The sequence below is a fragment of the Anticarsia gemmatalis genome, chromosome 13, assembly GCF_050436995.1.
Source record: "Anticarsia gemmatalis isolate Benzon Research Colony breed Stoneville strain chromosome 13, ilAntGemm2 primary, whole genome shotgun sequence".
Lineage (NCBI taxonomy): Eukaryota > Metazoa > Arthropoda > Insecta > Lepidoptera > Erebidae > Anticarsia > Anticarsia gemmatalis.
In genome coordinates, this window is record NC_134757.1 from 4,907,729 (window position 1) to 4,923,248 (window position 15,520).

The window sequence follows — 15,520 nt, forward strand, 5'->3', positions numbered from 1 at the left end:
TACGTCAATTGTTTATATGTCTTATTCAAATTAGGATGGATGGGCAAATCCCAATCAATATAATAAAGCAAACACAATGAAAAGTGTCTCGAGACAGATTTTGGAAAAATTAAAACATAAAAAAAATACGCAAAATGCCACACAACAGAATTTTAGTGGCTCTATATGAGACATAAAACGCTTAAAAGTTTCATGTTATACTCGCTTCAGAATTTAATGAACCGATTAACCAGAACTTAGAGTAAAAAACTACGGTTTTATAGCCAAAATTAAACTCGTAACTAGAGGCAGTACAGCTTGGCGTCGCGTCGCGGTAGTATTGCACAGTCTCAAGTTTCCAATTATATCTCTCCCACTTCAGCCAACTCATATAAAAGTTCTAACAACGCGTGCCTTTAACTGGCTCTTAGTTTAGCCACTGCCATCACTTTAATCGTGTGGACTAGGATATAATGCCATAACAACAATTAGAAAATTACAACTGGGTACTACATGTACCTATATATGTCTTTTCGAAACTTTGTCATTGAGATCTGTTTTAATGATTACAAGAATATAAGTAGACTAGTACTACAACTACATTTTTTTGTTTCGTATTTAATACAAAACGAGATTAAGAGCTATATAGCTATACTTATAATAAATTGTAAAACTGCACGTCCTGATTACCTATGCAATCGTATCACTGAAAAATCGTTTCAATTTTGTATCTGTGCTCGTGCGGAAAATGTCCGCGCACGTAGCGAACAGTAATATGCCATTACCATCATAACAACGTTACTCTCGACTTAATTTTGCCGCTGGCGATCTGCCGGCCGGTTGCTAATTTCTCTTATGTCCGCCGCCCACTGTCAAAACTCGTATCCAACTACGCGTATTCAACTTATCCGATACTCGTTTGTTCGATAAGTTAACTCACAAATACGATAGTAACAACCATATCTAAGACAACGCGCAACGTCAAGTGAAATATCCTCGCTTAGACAGCTATTATAATCTCCTATAAACATGTAAACGTGTACACAATAGAGACAGAACTAGCGTTTAAACCGACGTCTATAGAGAGACGCTAAAGCGTTGTCTAGAAATCCTCTCAAATCCCTAAGGAGCGTCAATGCTTCCTCCACAATGGTGCACGTGAGAGATGCCGGCCGACAACCGACGTTCAAAGGGGGTATTATTAAAGGAGTACGCCGATAAAGGTCAATTAGGAATCGACGTCAACGGCTAAGTCAGATTGCAGTGACCGTCAAACGATTTTGAGATGCCTGCTATCTATTAAAAAGGCATTTATGAGTAGGCATGTACAGAAAAAATCTAATTCAAATAAATAGATAAAGAAATAAAGGTACAAATTTATCCCAAAATAATTTATATTATAATTATAAAAAAATAAAACAGTATTTTGGTAATGGTTTGAAAATTGCAAACAAGAACGCATCGACTTTAAATTGGAATTTCCTCACGATGAAGAGTCTCTTTAAATCCCTTTATACATCAAAGAATTCAAGCGGTAGACTGCTATTGAAATCCCCAGTGAACATCAATGCCTATTGCCACGTCGCTTATCTACAATGTACGGCATGAGAGCTGCAGGCGGAGAGGCAAGGCGGCATGCGGCACGGAGGGGAAGGCATTTCAAAGGAGTGCATTACTGCATCGGGGTGAACAATTACGGCAATCGACAGAAACAATTAACATTGCTTGAATCATAATTCACCATACTTAGGTGCTTGCATAATACCAATAGGTGCACATTTTGTTCAGCCTATGAGTCACACAGTCAGTTTACGAATTCTCAATGGGCCAATAAAAATAATTGATCAATGCCACGTGCCTGACTCTGATATGGACATTGATCAGGCATAGGCGATCAGTCATCAAGTGGTTATTACAAAGACCCAATCAATGTTTAGCGCTAGGTCTGAGATGCGGGTCTCGTTGGCATTTCCTCTATCGTGTTATTATCACCATCCACCTATTCACTCAAAATAAACTTTACTAGTAATCGTAGTTAAGTGACTTTGCCTTGTTTAATCTATGATAACGGCATCATGTCTCGTTTGAGGTGAGCTGACAATCGTTTTGACAGGCAGTCGGTAGCAGTAACAGGGCGCGCCTGCCACGCTACAGGGAACCTTATCCCACTGACATTTTATTATTTTTATGCTAATTCCCCTTTCAAACAGTAAAATAAAAATTATTTGGCATCCCTGTCGGGGTAGAGATATTCCACTGGAATATGCCTACATATGTATAATCTCTTCTTTTATTTTAACGTTCTCTGTGACAGGTCATAATGAATAAAAATGTTTATTTGACATCAAATACTGCCACGATCGACATCTTGTAGTGTCTAATAAATTGTATATCGGATTATTTTACATAAAATTGATTAAAGTATACTTATACATGTCGTAAAGCAACTTCGTAGACTTAAACGCTCCTAGATCATGAAAAGTTATTGTAAGACATGTATTCAAATAATAAAGAAAGAACTCTGCAACTAATATGACAGAAGAGAAAATATACGCGGTAATAAAGCAATACTTAGCCAACAAAGTTAGTAGCTTTGTCCTGTTTGTAACATCTTTGGCAGTAATAAAGTGTAACGTCTGTAGGGCTGTACACGGACGAATAATTTTAATAGCTCGCTGACAGATTATTTCAGAAAATTAAATTTTAGCTCGTTGGACACAGACCATAAAATTCCTGCTTACAAATCTGTTTGTTATGACATCGTAACGAGATTATGTCCGTTTCGCTGTGAAGACGTCGTCGTCGCCACGTCGTCGTCACGATATCGCATGTTTTATTATTTCACGCTATAAACGCAGTGCGTTCCCGCCTCCGCTAAATTATACAGAAACGTTTTAATGTGAGTATCGAACGCGCATCATGACAGTTTATTACCAATAAATATAACAATGAAACTTATTTATAGGGAATAAAGATTTCATGAACTCATGCGGGTGTCAATCCCATCGATATGTGGATGTGATAAATATTATGTAGGTATAACAATAACGTGCTTTCATTATCGGTTTTCAATTGCTGACTTTATAATATCATTAATAAATAATATCAGGGTACTTCATTTCCTGCCTGATAGCGAAATATATAGAGTACCTATATCGAATTATGAATTTAAAAGGCGTGACATTATGTAGGTATGTATTGTATACTTCGGGATACGTTTTAACAAATATCTGTTGGAAAATTACTGATTTTAGTTAAGAAGTATCTCTCTATCAGAACATGACCAATTAAGACCAATCTAAGCTTGATTTAATCGTATTTAATCAGAAAAGCTTATAAAAATAGTGTCTTGCTGTTCTTAAGACAGGTAATCTTAAGACGTGGCATCGTATTGTAGGCGAGTAGGCGCGAGGCAAGCATTGTCATTTAAAGGAGAGCAGCGAGCACGTGGTCACGTGCCGCGCCCGCCTCCCGCCCGCGCTCACGTGTACCCGCCAGTTTCCCGATACCCCTACAGCGTAGGCTTCTGTTTACCCGTAACTCCTTCAAACTGACCCACCGATAAACAACGTGCCGCGAAGTCCTTCAAAACCACTGCCAACTTATTTGCAAATTCACGTGTTTCAACGAAATAAATTATTGCTGACCTATTTTAGTAAAAAATGTATTTTTCCGGCTTCACCATCTAACTTGCTTACCAACTGAAGACTGTACAATTCTTGAGTCAACAGTTCACTTAGAATAAGTTTAGTCAATTAAAGCTTAAATTCGAAATGAAAATAATTCTCTGTTCAATACTCAACCTGAAAATTAATTAATATTCATGTAAGTACTCTAACGTGCGTGAAACATGTCCCCCAGAATATCTTCATGCAGACGTGTGTGGATTTGATTATCAGATAATTAGTGTAATGGGGTGTAAAGATACATGGCACGCATGACATGGACGCTCCAGGAGACCGCTGTCGATAAGCGAATTACACAAAGGGACGTTTTATTGGATAATTTTAATTCGATATGGTGAAACAATCCAACTGTTTTATTATTTTATATTCGTATAAGACTAAATAATAATACGATCCGGTACGATCGGCCGGTGTATAGCTAGGTGAAAATTCTCTCATGCAGTTCGACCACACTCATTATTTTGGGCTGACATAACAACATTAACTTCGAAATGCGGTTGCGAGTTTCATCCAAGGCTTGCAATTAACTAGTTGGCTGATATAGTGCGTGCACGAGCGGCGGCCCATGTTAATATGGCAATAATAAATTTGGAGCGGTTTCCATCCGCCGCCACGCCAGTGTCCTGGGGGCGAGCCCATTAAAAAGACTCGATGAATTATTTTGCACATATCATTTTCACTAGAGTTGAACCCGCTAAGAAAGGAGATACCTATAGACAAACGCCGTCAAATTAATAACATAGGTTTTGAATTGAAGCAATTGCAGAAACCTTATTTTTTTCTATTGTCCATTTTTTAAGTAAATTATGTTTATTAGTAAATAAGATTGTCACTAACACTATATTTTATGCATAACTAAATGATTTTATTGTAACAAATTCATATTGTATAACACGCTAATGCCTATCAATTATGCTTAAATAGTGTCGCAAGAGATATCCGCTTAGTAGCATATTAAACTGGGACTAGATCTCTAATTAAAACCTATGTGGACCTAATGAGGTCTCTCTGTTGTACATGACAACGCATAAATCCCGTGTAATGAACGCAGCGAGCGTTAAATAGAGCCGAGTCACTCAAATTGTCCACAATGCGATTATTCCATTACTCGAAAGCTGTCCGGCCACAGGACGCACACACAACATGGCACTGAAATACGCCCAGTCGCCAGCTTGTTAAGTATTACACAAAGCCTGTCCTGCCGCTGCCGCTTCCCTAAGTCCACTAACATCATCGTCAATCATCAACTTGACCTAAACTGACTTTGTTACTTTGAGCTGACTCCCTGACATCTGTTCACTCAAGAACAACAAACAAACAAAGATTAAATATGTTTTGATCTGAAGTGTCAGCCGTAATTAGAATTTTTCAAGATTTATTTACAAAATATTTGCCGGCAAAAAATAAAATAACAGAGTGGACAAATGGCAGCTATTATAACTTCCCAAGTTCGTTCGTGAAATGAGGGAATCATTTTCATCTGTTTTGTAAACTCGCCACTTGATTTTCTAGTTCGGCTTAATTAGGTATAGGTACTTGGGTAGGTACTGAAAGTCTGGGAATTTTTCCGTGGGATTTTTTCTCGGAATAAAAATATACCAATTTGTAAATGATTACTAATGATAGTGCCAAAAAAGTAACTATTATTTTTCTGTGTACAGTTTGTCATCGGACCGGCGACCATCACAGCTCGACCCCTACGGCACCCGCAGCGTGCTCTCGCGCGCACTCGATGTGTGGGCCCAAGCATCTCGCCTCACATTTACAGAAGTCAACTCGGATGAAGCAGACATCGTTGTGTCCTTCGCGAGGTGAGTAAACAATCTCTATCAAGGGAAATGTAGTACAAAAAAAATGTACTTCCAGGCCTTCGCGTGATTCCATAAGCCTCCTAACTTTAAATGTTCAAGTACTGCCTTAAAACAAATCAAATTGGCATACTTTTACAAATACAGCTCGCTTGATATATTGTGTTGATAATAAATAATAATCAAGTAAGGATTTACAGAAACGTCCTATCCATTTTAAGGGGATTTGCGAGGCCGTCGTGCGAGGCATAAGAATAGGGTCGGACAGTGCACGAACTGAACTGAACGCTTGCCTAACGTTAACTCAATAACTACACGACTGATGTGAAATAAAGTTACTACTACGAATCCCGAATGCGAAGCTATTCCTTCGTCTTTAATTTTAGTAGGCGCTTACTTATAAGATCTTTTACAACTTTATTTACCAGATAAAAAATATCACAGCTATAAAAGCCCAATAAAACAATATAAAATTTTGTCGAATCCTTAGTTTAGTCAGTACTTTCTATTACTCATGTAGTTTTGCTAAACCAAATTACATTTTCAAGAATTCTTCCAAGAATGTGTGACTCTTAACAGGAATTAAAGTTAAAATTGCCAAATCTTCTTCGATCATATCACCTGTCGTAATAATCTTTAACTTTCATATTTCACATTTGTTTGTCGTTGCTCATGCTTTGACTCATTAATTATTGGAAGTGCACTCTAAAACTACAACTGCATAACATTAGGAATTTATCAGGGACAACCAACTCCTTTATCAGTGGTTAACATAACATTACTATTATCGGATAGCAAATACCACAGGAAATGTCTGAACCCGAACAAATCCCATGGCAAAACCATTCGATTGTTTCGGTCTTAAAATATTTCGCGGTTTACGTATATCTACCACCCTAAACATAAAATGTTACAATAAATGTTACATTATGTAATCAAAAACCACTTGACCACCGTAGTAAACGGATACGCCGCGCCACTGGTACGTCCTGACAAATGACGCGAAGTTTCCGACAGGACTCTCATATTGAATGAGAGTAGGGCAAAGTTTTACTTATTAGATCACCGTAAACGACGATATGAGAAAGTAGCGGCGACAAAAACCTCCAGTTTCTCTCCGCCGGACATATTGCGACCACCATATTGCGGCGGCAAACTTGCAACGACAAGTCCCAGCTCTGCATAAAATTTTCTTTTTTCGAAGTGCCCCCGAGTATAGTCTCATTTTGAGAGTTCGCTCGTGGTCACATCACGAGCGCACTTTTATTACTTGCTGTCGAATCAATAACAACTTTGCACCAGCCTGTCGGAATTATTATTCGAATATTGATGTTATCCTTGTTTTAGTTAGATACACCTTTTCTTTTAATTGTAGTAAATGCAGAGTTGTAGGGTCTATAATACAGGTATCTACTCGTGTAATAACTTACGTTAACTGATATGGATTAGGTACAAGAAGCATAAATAATACATAGCCGTTACATTGTATTAACGCACGCGGATTATTAAAGTCGTCTATAGAACAGCGAAACATATCAAATGCTACGACGCCTGCGTACCTGTCTTGGATTTTATGCGTGCCATTAACTTATATTACACTCTATAAAAGTCTTCCGTTTACTATATCCTATGGAAAAGTTGTCTTTCTATGAATAGTACCAATATAACGATATCTCTTAAAGTACTTACTGATGGCAGCGGGTAGATCTAGGTTAGATATTGTAACGGTAAATAATTATTTTTCTTATTACATCAACAAATAATTTGTGTGTAAACTACTTACGTATTCTGAATGATAGACATAACACTAGGAATTGACGTGCCAGGATTTCATTTTTTATAAAGGGCGTTGGATAGTCCTCCAATCTAGTAATTTTACATCGCGATCGTCACCTCATCCTTGTGTTACCATACAATAGGTTTTAAGCTGGGTTTATAATAGAAGAACAAATAGAAACCTATCGCAATTCACACACACAAACATAATCATTTGAAAATTGACTTTGTTTGGCATTTTGAAAAATTACCACTGCCATCGTGATTCGTCGTAAGACCGTCTCAATGTTTCAGTTTTCATTTAAAACCAACTTCATAAATATAATTAGTTTCTTGATTGAGTTGAACCAAGCGGAGTGATTGCACCAACGCAGTAGACACTAGATACCCCGCACTATATGCGTCTACGAGATTTATTGCACTCATAAACTGTAATATTGCCCAAGTAATAAAGGATACGTACAACTTAACTACGTTCTCCAACTCACGAATGATATAATAAGTGCAATCACTTCTCCAACGTACATTATTACCTCTAGTTACTATCTAGTATTATAACTTACTATCAGTGGTGTATTGAGACAATGGCTTCTTGTAGCGCCGAGCTAACAATTGGGGTGTAAAAGCTAAATATTATTTCTTATTCATAAAAAGTTAGAGAGATAAGAGAAATAGCGGTAAATAACGTACTGACTAATTCATCTATATATTTAAGTAAGTGATTTGGGGAAAATGAAAATATATATCCATCTATTCATATTATGTTACGAATAAAAAGTTTATGATAATAATGTTGAAGTTTATAATAATAATGTTATATAAGTTTAATGAAACTTAAATATGCCTATTTTGATGAAGATATGCTTGGAATTCCTTACGTCTTATTCGCGAACGTTAGACTCGCATGCGATTGCTAAAGGCAGATAGATACCAACGCGGCAATAAATCATTCCCAAACTCGGAAACTTTCCATTTCGAATCCATTATATTTGACGGCGTATGTCAGCGAGACACTTCCTCATTCCACCACCTACCTGTACTTTTATAAAAGCACTCAATAAAAGTGCTGTCATTATGAACAACGTAATGTAGAGTTCAAAATATAGATTAAGTATATCTACAGGGCTGAAGAAAATGCAACAGCACTACTTTCGGTTGCCGAGATTAAATAATAAAAGCTAGTAGCTTGACCTACCTACATAATAATAATATATAATAATACGTATTCACAGTGCTAAGTAAGTATAGGAATATTTTCCCTATTAGCGCTCCCCGCCCACATCGGTTAATGGCAGAACTTTCACATGGAAACTCAATAACGCAACGGTCAGCTAATATCGCGTGAAATATGCATGGGCGAGGTCTTTCCGTTGTGTTTTGTTGGCGCGAAAAATGATTAGGTTGGTAGTAGCCGAGCGCGAGACCCCGGGGACGCAAGTTTGATTGCTCTGTAGACTCCATCCACTCCATCCATTGTTGTTTGTTGGGAGATGAATACATTACTTCAGTATGACTGTTTTCATCAACAGTTAAAGACTAATGACACTATCATTACTGAGTTGCTGTTAGTTTTTCTATAGGTAATTTTCTTTTTTTTTGTAACAGACGTTACCATGATGACCCGTATCCGTTTGACGGCCGCGGCTCTATCCTTGCGCACGCGTTCTTCCCCGGCTCTGGCCGCGGTGGAGACGCTCACTTTGATGACGACGAGTTATGGCTTCTGCAACCAAATGATGACGAGGAAGAAGGTAAGATTACCAACGAATTTACCAACCCATTTTTCTAAGGATTTTTTCATATTATAATTGTGAATTTAAAACCATTTCTTTGCATATAAAATTGGCTGTCTATGTACAAATCAGAAGCGAAACGCGTGTCAGGTACGCATTAAGTGCATATGTGTCGTAGCTACCTATGCAACTCAGAAATAAACATTAAATTATGGAGCCAGCGATGTTATTTATGCGGTCGTTGACTAGAGCCATTGTGTATTTTCTATAAAATTAAAAGCATAACTAGGCACACACATATGCATAAGGTTGTAGAGAAAATGTTTAGAGTTGACGCAACGTTCTGTTAAACGTTAAACATAGTGTGTAATCATTGGCTCTACTAAGCTGTAGACCGGTATTCCGGCGTTTTCGACATTTGCATGTCAAAACACCGCTGACCGCGACATGCTCATTTCCGAACGCTACGTGAACTTTTCACGGAAAAGCCTGCTTTATTGGAAATCTGGCTAATTACCTGCAGCCAACACCATCAATATCGCTATAATTACCTGCTACTATAGATAGTATGTCATAGAATACACCTACAGAAAGAGTTTTAAGGTACTTTACTGTTTAAAGATTACTGAAGATTAAGAATTTACCTACGTTTTATTGCCAGTACCGACGGATAGTGTATAATTTTAAAGATTATAGTTTCAGAAAAATCGCGTCTTGATTAAAACGGCAACAACCTTAAAATCACAAAGTTTGTAGTACCTACCTAATAGTGTTACCGTTGTTTATTCAAAATTCTAGACCTGGGTAAAGTAATGTCATTTGATACAATTTAAAATTTTCTTTAATTGAAATTGCAGCATTCGGGTAACCATTTCAAATTATTCGGTCAATACTATCTTATTTAAACAAAATACTTGAAGTAAATATTCTCGTAAGTCATAGAGCTATCACAATGAGTTTGGAGTCAACTATGTAGCTCTATATGAACAGTGGCGAGCGAGCCAAGTGCGGTTGTTGGATGTATAGTGTAAACACGGGCGGCAGCCGATAGGTGGCGCAACCGCAGCGTGGACACGACGCTGCGATTACCGCGCCGCTCCACACTATGCACAATGCACATGTGATAATTTACACGAACAACGGACGGTTACAACGCCACTTCGAATTGTATTCGGCTAGCCATGTGTAAATATTCATCTTTATTTGACTGAAGCCAAACGAACATAGCGCCGCTCCTTTGTAAACCACTTAGTACTGATACTTAGTCAAGATTTAGTAAAGTATATGTAGTTTCTAGCTTCTAGGGACTTTTTTGAATAAGTAGGTGTTTGATGTACATTATGTACTTGGACAATCCTAAGTATATATCTTTTACTTTTCAGGCACTTCTCTATTTGCCGTGGCTGCACACGAGTTCGGACATTCGCTTGGTCTACAGCACAGCTCTGTGAAAGGTGCACTTATGTTCCCGTGGTATCAGGGCATTCAGCCAAATTTCGTATTACCCGAAGATGACCGGAATGGTATACAGCAAATGTACGGTACGTATATCGTCAACAAGACGAGGCTTTATAATACAAACTTTATAACTACTACCTATCTCTACTCTCACCGTCGAAATTATATTAATTTTTATGTAACTTTCTTCCAGGCCCTAAAACAAGCAATAAATGGGGAAGGATACCAAATTACCGTCCTGTCGAGCCACCTCCAACTACGACTACAACAACGACTACTACCACCACGACAACCACTAGAAGGCCCTACATTCATCATCCTCATAATAGACATCCAGATAGATACCCCAATAGATCGTACACACCGTATCCGCGCACTCCTAGTAAATACCCTCCGTACTATCCTCATTATCCAGACCGGTCGGATCCAAGATATAATTACCCTGACCGGCGTCACTACAACACAAGTGATGAACATCCTCGTCGCACTCACCATCACTACCCACGCCCAACAGAGCCTACTACTCATCCCACAACATACCGTCCACGATATCCTCACGTGCGTCCTGAATATCCAAGCTATCCTAGGCCTAATTATCCCAATGATCCAAACCAAGATAATCCGAGGAAACCGCACTACCCAGAGAGAACTACACAAAGGCCTATAACGACGACACCTGCTGATAAGCCTGATACGTGTGACACCAGTTACGATGCGGTAGCACTCATCCGTAATGAGCTCTTTATATTTAAGAACAGAGTAAGTTGATGTCGAGAACGCCATATTTAATGACTTATTTTCAAATTTTATTTATATTGTACCTATAAAGTACATTCTATAAATTATGATAAATCTATAACGATATTCTTTTTATTTCAGTATCACTGGAGGATAGGCGCGAACGGACGTTACGCTGGTTATCCCATGGAAATAACCAGGATGTGGTCTAGTCTGCCCAGAGATTTAACTCATGTCGATGCAGTATATGAGAGGCCCGATAGAAAAATAGCAATTTTCGTAGGTAAGGGACGAATATACAACTGTTATTATTTGTTTCTGTACCCAAGAAAAATGTAAAAAACGTAGTTATTATTGAATTAAATTCGAAAATAGTAATTAATCTTATTTTTTTGTAACAGGTAAACAGCTGTACTTGTTTGATTCTCAATATTTATTGCCGGGCTATCCTAAGCCATTAACAGCCTTGGGCCTGCCTGCGGATTTGGACAAACTTGACGCCGCTATGGTGTGGGGTCACAACGGAAAAACATATTTCTACAGTGGCACAATGTATTGGAAGTAAGTAGAGAAAACTTTTTATTATGGGTTTTCTTTCACAGCATTTTCTTTACACAGTAATTCTCGCCTATTCTTTTACTTCAATTACTTATATAAGACAATTTATTTGTTTCAGGTATGACGAAGACGACGGACGCGTAGAGCCAGACTACCCCCGCAACATGGCTATGTGGAAAGGTGTGGGCTACAACATCGATAGTGTGTTCCAGTGGAAAGATGGTAAATTATCAGTTGGACAAAAAACATTATTAATCGCGTATAACTTTATCAGATAATAACATAACATTTGTAAATTTATCGTCAATCGAAATGCTAACATTGATATTTTTTTACAGGCAAGACTTACTTCTTTAAAGGCAAAGGTTTTTGGAAATTCAACGATATTCATATGCGAGTGGAACACGAAAAGCAATATCCCTCAGCTCCTATCTGGATGGGTTGTCCAACAGAACGCGCCGGTCGCCGAGCTGGCTACCATGCGCCGGCGCCGCCCGCCCCAGGCTCAACACTACGCTCACTTAGTTCTGCATCTTCTCTACGCATCAACGTTTTATTACCTTTCGTATATTCTTTACTATTGATGTTGGGAACTTATATTAGATAGGTACTATTGTCAATAATTAAAGAGTACGTATTTATTCGTAAAACGACTGCAATAGTTAGTTTTGTGACATTGATCTGGTTACCTATTTAGTAATACGCGATGTACTGATAATTCATAAGGGGACTATTCAATATTTAATGACAGCTATAAGCTTTATTTTACTTGAACTAGTAGTTTTTTACCCCAACAAATATATTTGAACACATACAGGACTACACCATTGTCGCTTTAACAATATAGAAAAATTTTAGCAAGAAAGTATCACAATGCATATGTGCCGACGATGCATAATATTTTTGAATCAACAAGTACATATCGGAAATGTCTGAGTTAAGACTAGACTTAGTAACTATTGCGCAAAATTGCACTGCCTGTTTAGTATTAAATTATTATCTACATAATATACCTAATATAATATACTTGTAATGTTACATACTACAATTAAATAATATTATATAATTGTAAACTTTCTAGTGATAAGTTATAAAATATGGATTATTAATTTCTATTATATGTACATTTTGATCTCAATAGGATCGAGTGCTTGGTTTATTAATGACATGTAAGGTATAAAACACCATCCAGTTAGCTTCTGTACAGTTTGTATTGTCCATCGATGTTTAATGTGAAATAATAATAAATTACTGAGTTATTTTAGAAAAAAAATATTTTTGTATTTATGCCTAAGTATTTGGTAAAAAAAAATACTTTGTGTCATAGAAACAAATAACACGAAAAGCCTTAGTTATCAGATAATTAATATTACGCATTTGTAGTTTAATGTTGTAAAAATTATATATTCATTTATCTACTTAATTACTAATTTCATCTATGGTAATAGTAAGTAACTTATTGAATATCTCTTATGCTGGTTAAAAGAGGTACACATATACTGTAATTTGTAAATTATTCTTATATAAATGCATCATAACATAATGGTATAATTAATTAAGGGAATATAAGAAGATGCCATATAAGCCATTGCTATCAATATACATAATAATATAATATATTATCGAATGATATATACAAATATTTTTAAACAAATGGCCTTAAGTGTACTGTGAAAAAAAGCTAAGAATGTTGTAATATGAAATGTGTAATCTGATTGTGTTGCCATGTGGAAAAGGAAGAGTAAAACTTGGTAGAATGAATATGGTGCTTATTATAGTTAGTCATTGTACAGAATAAATTCTCTTTGGATATTTTTGTATGTTGCTGTTGTGTCTCAAAATCCATGTTTACCATGAGCAATAAGGTAACAAAAGTACCTCATTCTCACAACTTAGAAAGAGAAACACCTTAAAATAAATGAAAAACAAATGTTATTGATATTTGTTTCATCTTGTGCAATCAGCAGTGAGTGTATCTTCAGAATATAAATGTGGTTAGATTAATAAAATTGTGACAGCCGAGAGGTCCATGAACAGGGGTGACTTGTATATAAAACAATGTTATACCTCACAAGTCGCTCATATTGTAGTGTAATTTAAGCTATATTAGATTTTTTTATAATTTCTTTGGTCACAAATAATTTAATAATAACTGTGATATTTACTTTTATAAAAAATGCCATAAAACACTGGCTATAAAAAGTAATAAAAAAATTAAAGTCTTTCTAAAATAATATAATTACTCAATGAATAATTTTAGTTCAATGTAATTTCTTTTAAGTAATACTATATGTTTAAAGAATAAAATAAAGAAATTTCTACGATGTCATGTTTCATTTTATAACCTGTGCCTGATAAAAAGTATAAATTAGTGTGAAGACTATGAGTATTTGTTCCAAGCCTGGTATAAATATTGTCTATTTAGACACATAAGTATATATATTACATAAGTATGTTTAACAGTTATCTGGTTACCATAGTTCAGGCTCTGCTCAGATTGAAAACAGAAGACTGTGTGTGAGTTATTAAATGATATTTATTTCTTATTATTAATTACTAATGAATAACCAAATGTGGATCTTACCTGGGACAAATAATGCAATGGGCATGAGACATAAGTCTGATTGAAAATTTGCAGAATGACTGAAGTAATTAAAAGTATTGGTTGCTGCAATCTGCTTCCATATCTAGTGACTGTGGTACAAACCCAGCTTCTCTATAGTATACAGTGTTACATACATAGCTATGAATACAGTAATTGAACTAAGGTATGTTCAATTATTCATAACTCTTATGTAGCTTGTACTTCATAGTATTTACTTTCTAGCCTCAATCATTTGACTGATAACGTCTTGAATTTTCAAAACAAATAATGAAATGAAAAGAAAGAGAAAGAAATTATTAAATTGATAAAATGCTTATACTCAATAGCCATAGGGGCAATATTCAGTGTTATGAATTAACAGAGATAAGGTACATAGGTAATATACAAATAATTTGATTACATCTAGAATTCAAATAATATTGCAGAGTATGGAGAAGTTAAGGAGGTAAGGTAAGTTTATAATAAATGTATGTGACCTTGCATAAATTTCGGTAGACCAGTGAAACAACCCAAGAAAATATCTAAAACTAATATTTATTAAATACAACAAATTCAACAGATTTCTTACCTAGCACATTAAACAAAATATCATTTCACTTCTTTAGAGTCTTCTGTATTAAAACCTAATTTGGTCCAATCTTCTTTAGCCATCAGGTTATTGTCCATTCTGCATGATAGGTATTCTTTGGCTTCTCCTCGACACATAGAGTTATTATTATTGTTATTAAACAAACACTTCATGTATTTTGTCATACTCTTTTTGCACGCCCCTTCGTGATCCAGCGGAAAGCTTCCTTTATCAGGTGGAGTTGGGATAAACTGTTTTTGACCAAATGTCATTGCAGTAGACATTTTGCACAATCAATTGAGTCTGCCTTCGAACCTCACACAATTTTCCACTTTATTAAAGCTGGAGCTTTTGAATTTCTACTTAAATTTAATGCCGCTTGTTTGGTAAATAAAAATATCTTCCCCGAGACACAGCCCCGAAACAGGTGATATTGACAAGAAAAAAGAGAGTTCATGTCAGATTTAATGTCAAAAAATTATCATTGCCATAATACAAAATCGTTATGCAGATTCAACTTAATGCCCGCTTAAGAGTAAAAGGGTGTAAATACCTCTGTACCCAGTGACTAATATTATTTTTTGTTAGTCACTTAGGTACCTAGGGACCTG

The 15,520-nt window shown here is 36.2% G+C and overlaps 2 protein-coding genes across 3 annotated transcripts in view; one reads left to right on the forward strand and one right to left on the reverse strand.

Moving 5' to 3' along the window:
• Mmp2 (Matrix metalloproteinase 2) overlaps nt 1–14,060 on the forward strand; it is a 159,379-nt gene extending 145,319 nt beyond the window's left edge. For both annotated transcript variants that reach the window (XM_076121711.1, XM_076121712.1), the window contains exons 5-12: nt 5,327–5,476; nt 8,855–9,000; nt 10,365–10,523; nt 10,634–11,199; nt 11,320–11,461; nt 11,580–11,739; nt 11,855–11,958; nt 12,075–14,060. In XM_076121711.1, coding sequence (XP_075977826.1) covers nt 5,327–5,476; nt 8,855–9,000; nt 10,365–10,523; nt 10,634–11,199; nt 11,320–11,461; nt 11,580–11,739; nt 11,855–11,958; nt 12,075–12,343 — 1,696 coding nt within the window. In that variant the 3' untranslated portion in view covers nt 12,344–14,060. The remainder of the gene's footprint in view (nt 1–5,326; nt 5,477–8,854; nt 9,001–10,364; nt 10,524–10,633; nt 11,200–11,319; nt 11,462–11,579; nt 11,740–11,854; nt 11,959–12,074) is intronic.
• Nucleotides 14,061–14,854: 794 nt separating this feature from the next.
• Nucleotides 14,855–15,363, reverse strand: LOC142977652 (cytochrome c oxidase assembly protein COX19). The gene has a single exon (XM_076121714.1). It carries the CDS (start codon nt 15,191–15,193, stop codon nt 14,930–14,932), a length of 264 nt encoding a protein of 87 aa, XP_075977829.1. The 5' UTR covers nt 15,194–15,363; the 3' UTR covers nt 14,855–14,929.
• Nucleotides 15,364–15,520: the final 157 nt, after the last annotated feature.

Bases quoted from the DNA above. Each gene is read 5' to 3' on its own strand.
- LOC142977652 (XM_076121714.1), bottom strand. From the start codon at position 15,193: ATGTCTACTGCAATGACATTTGGTCAAAAACAGTTTATCCCAACTCCA.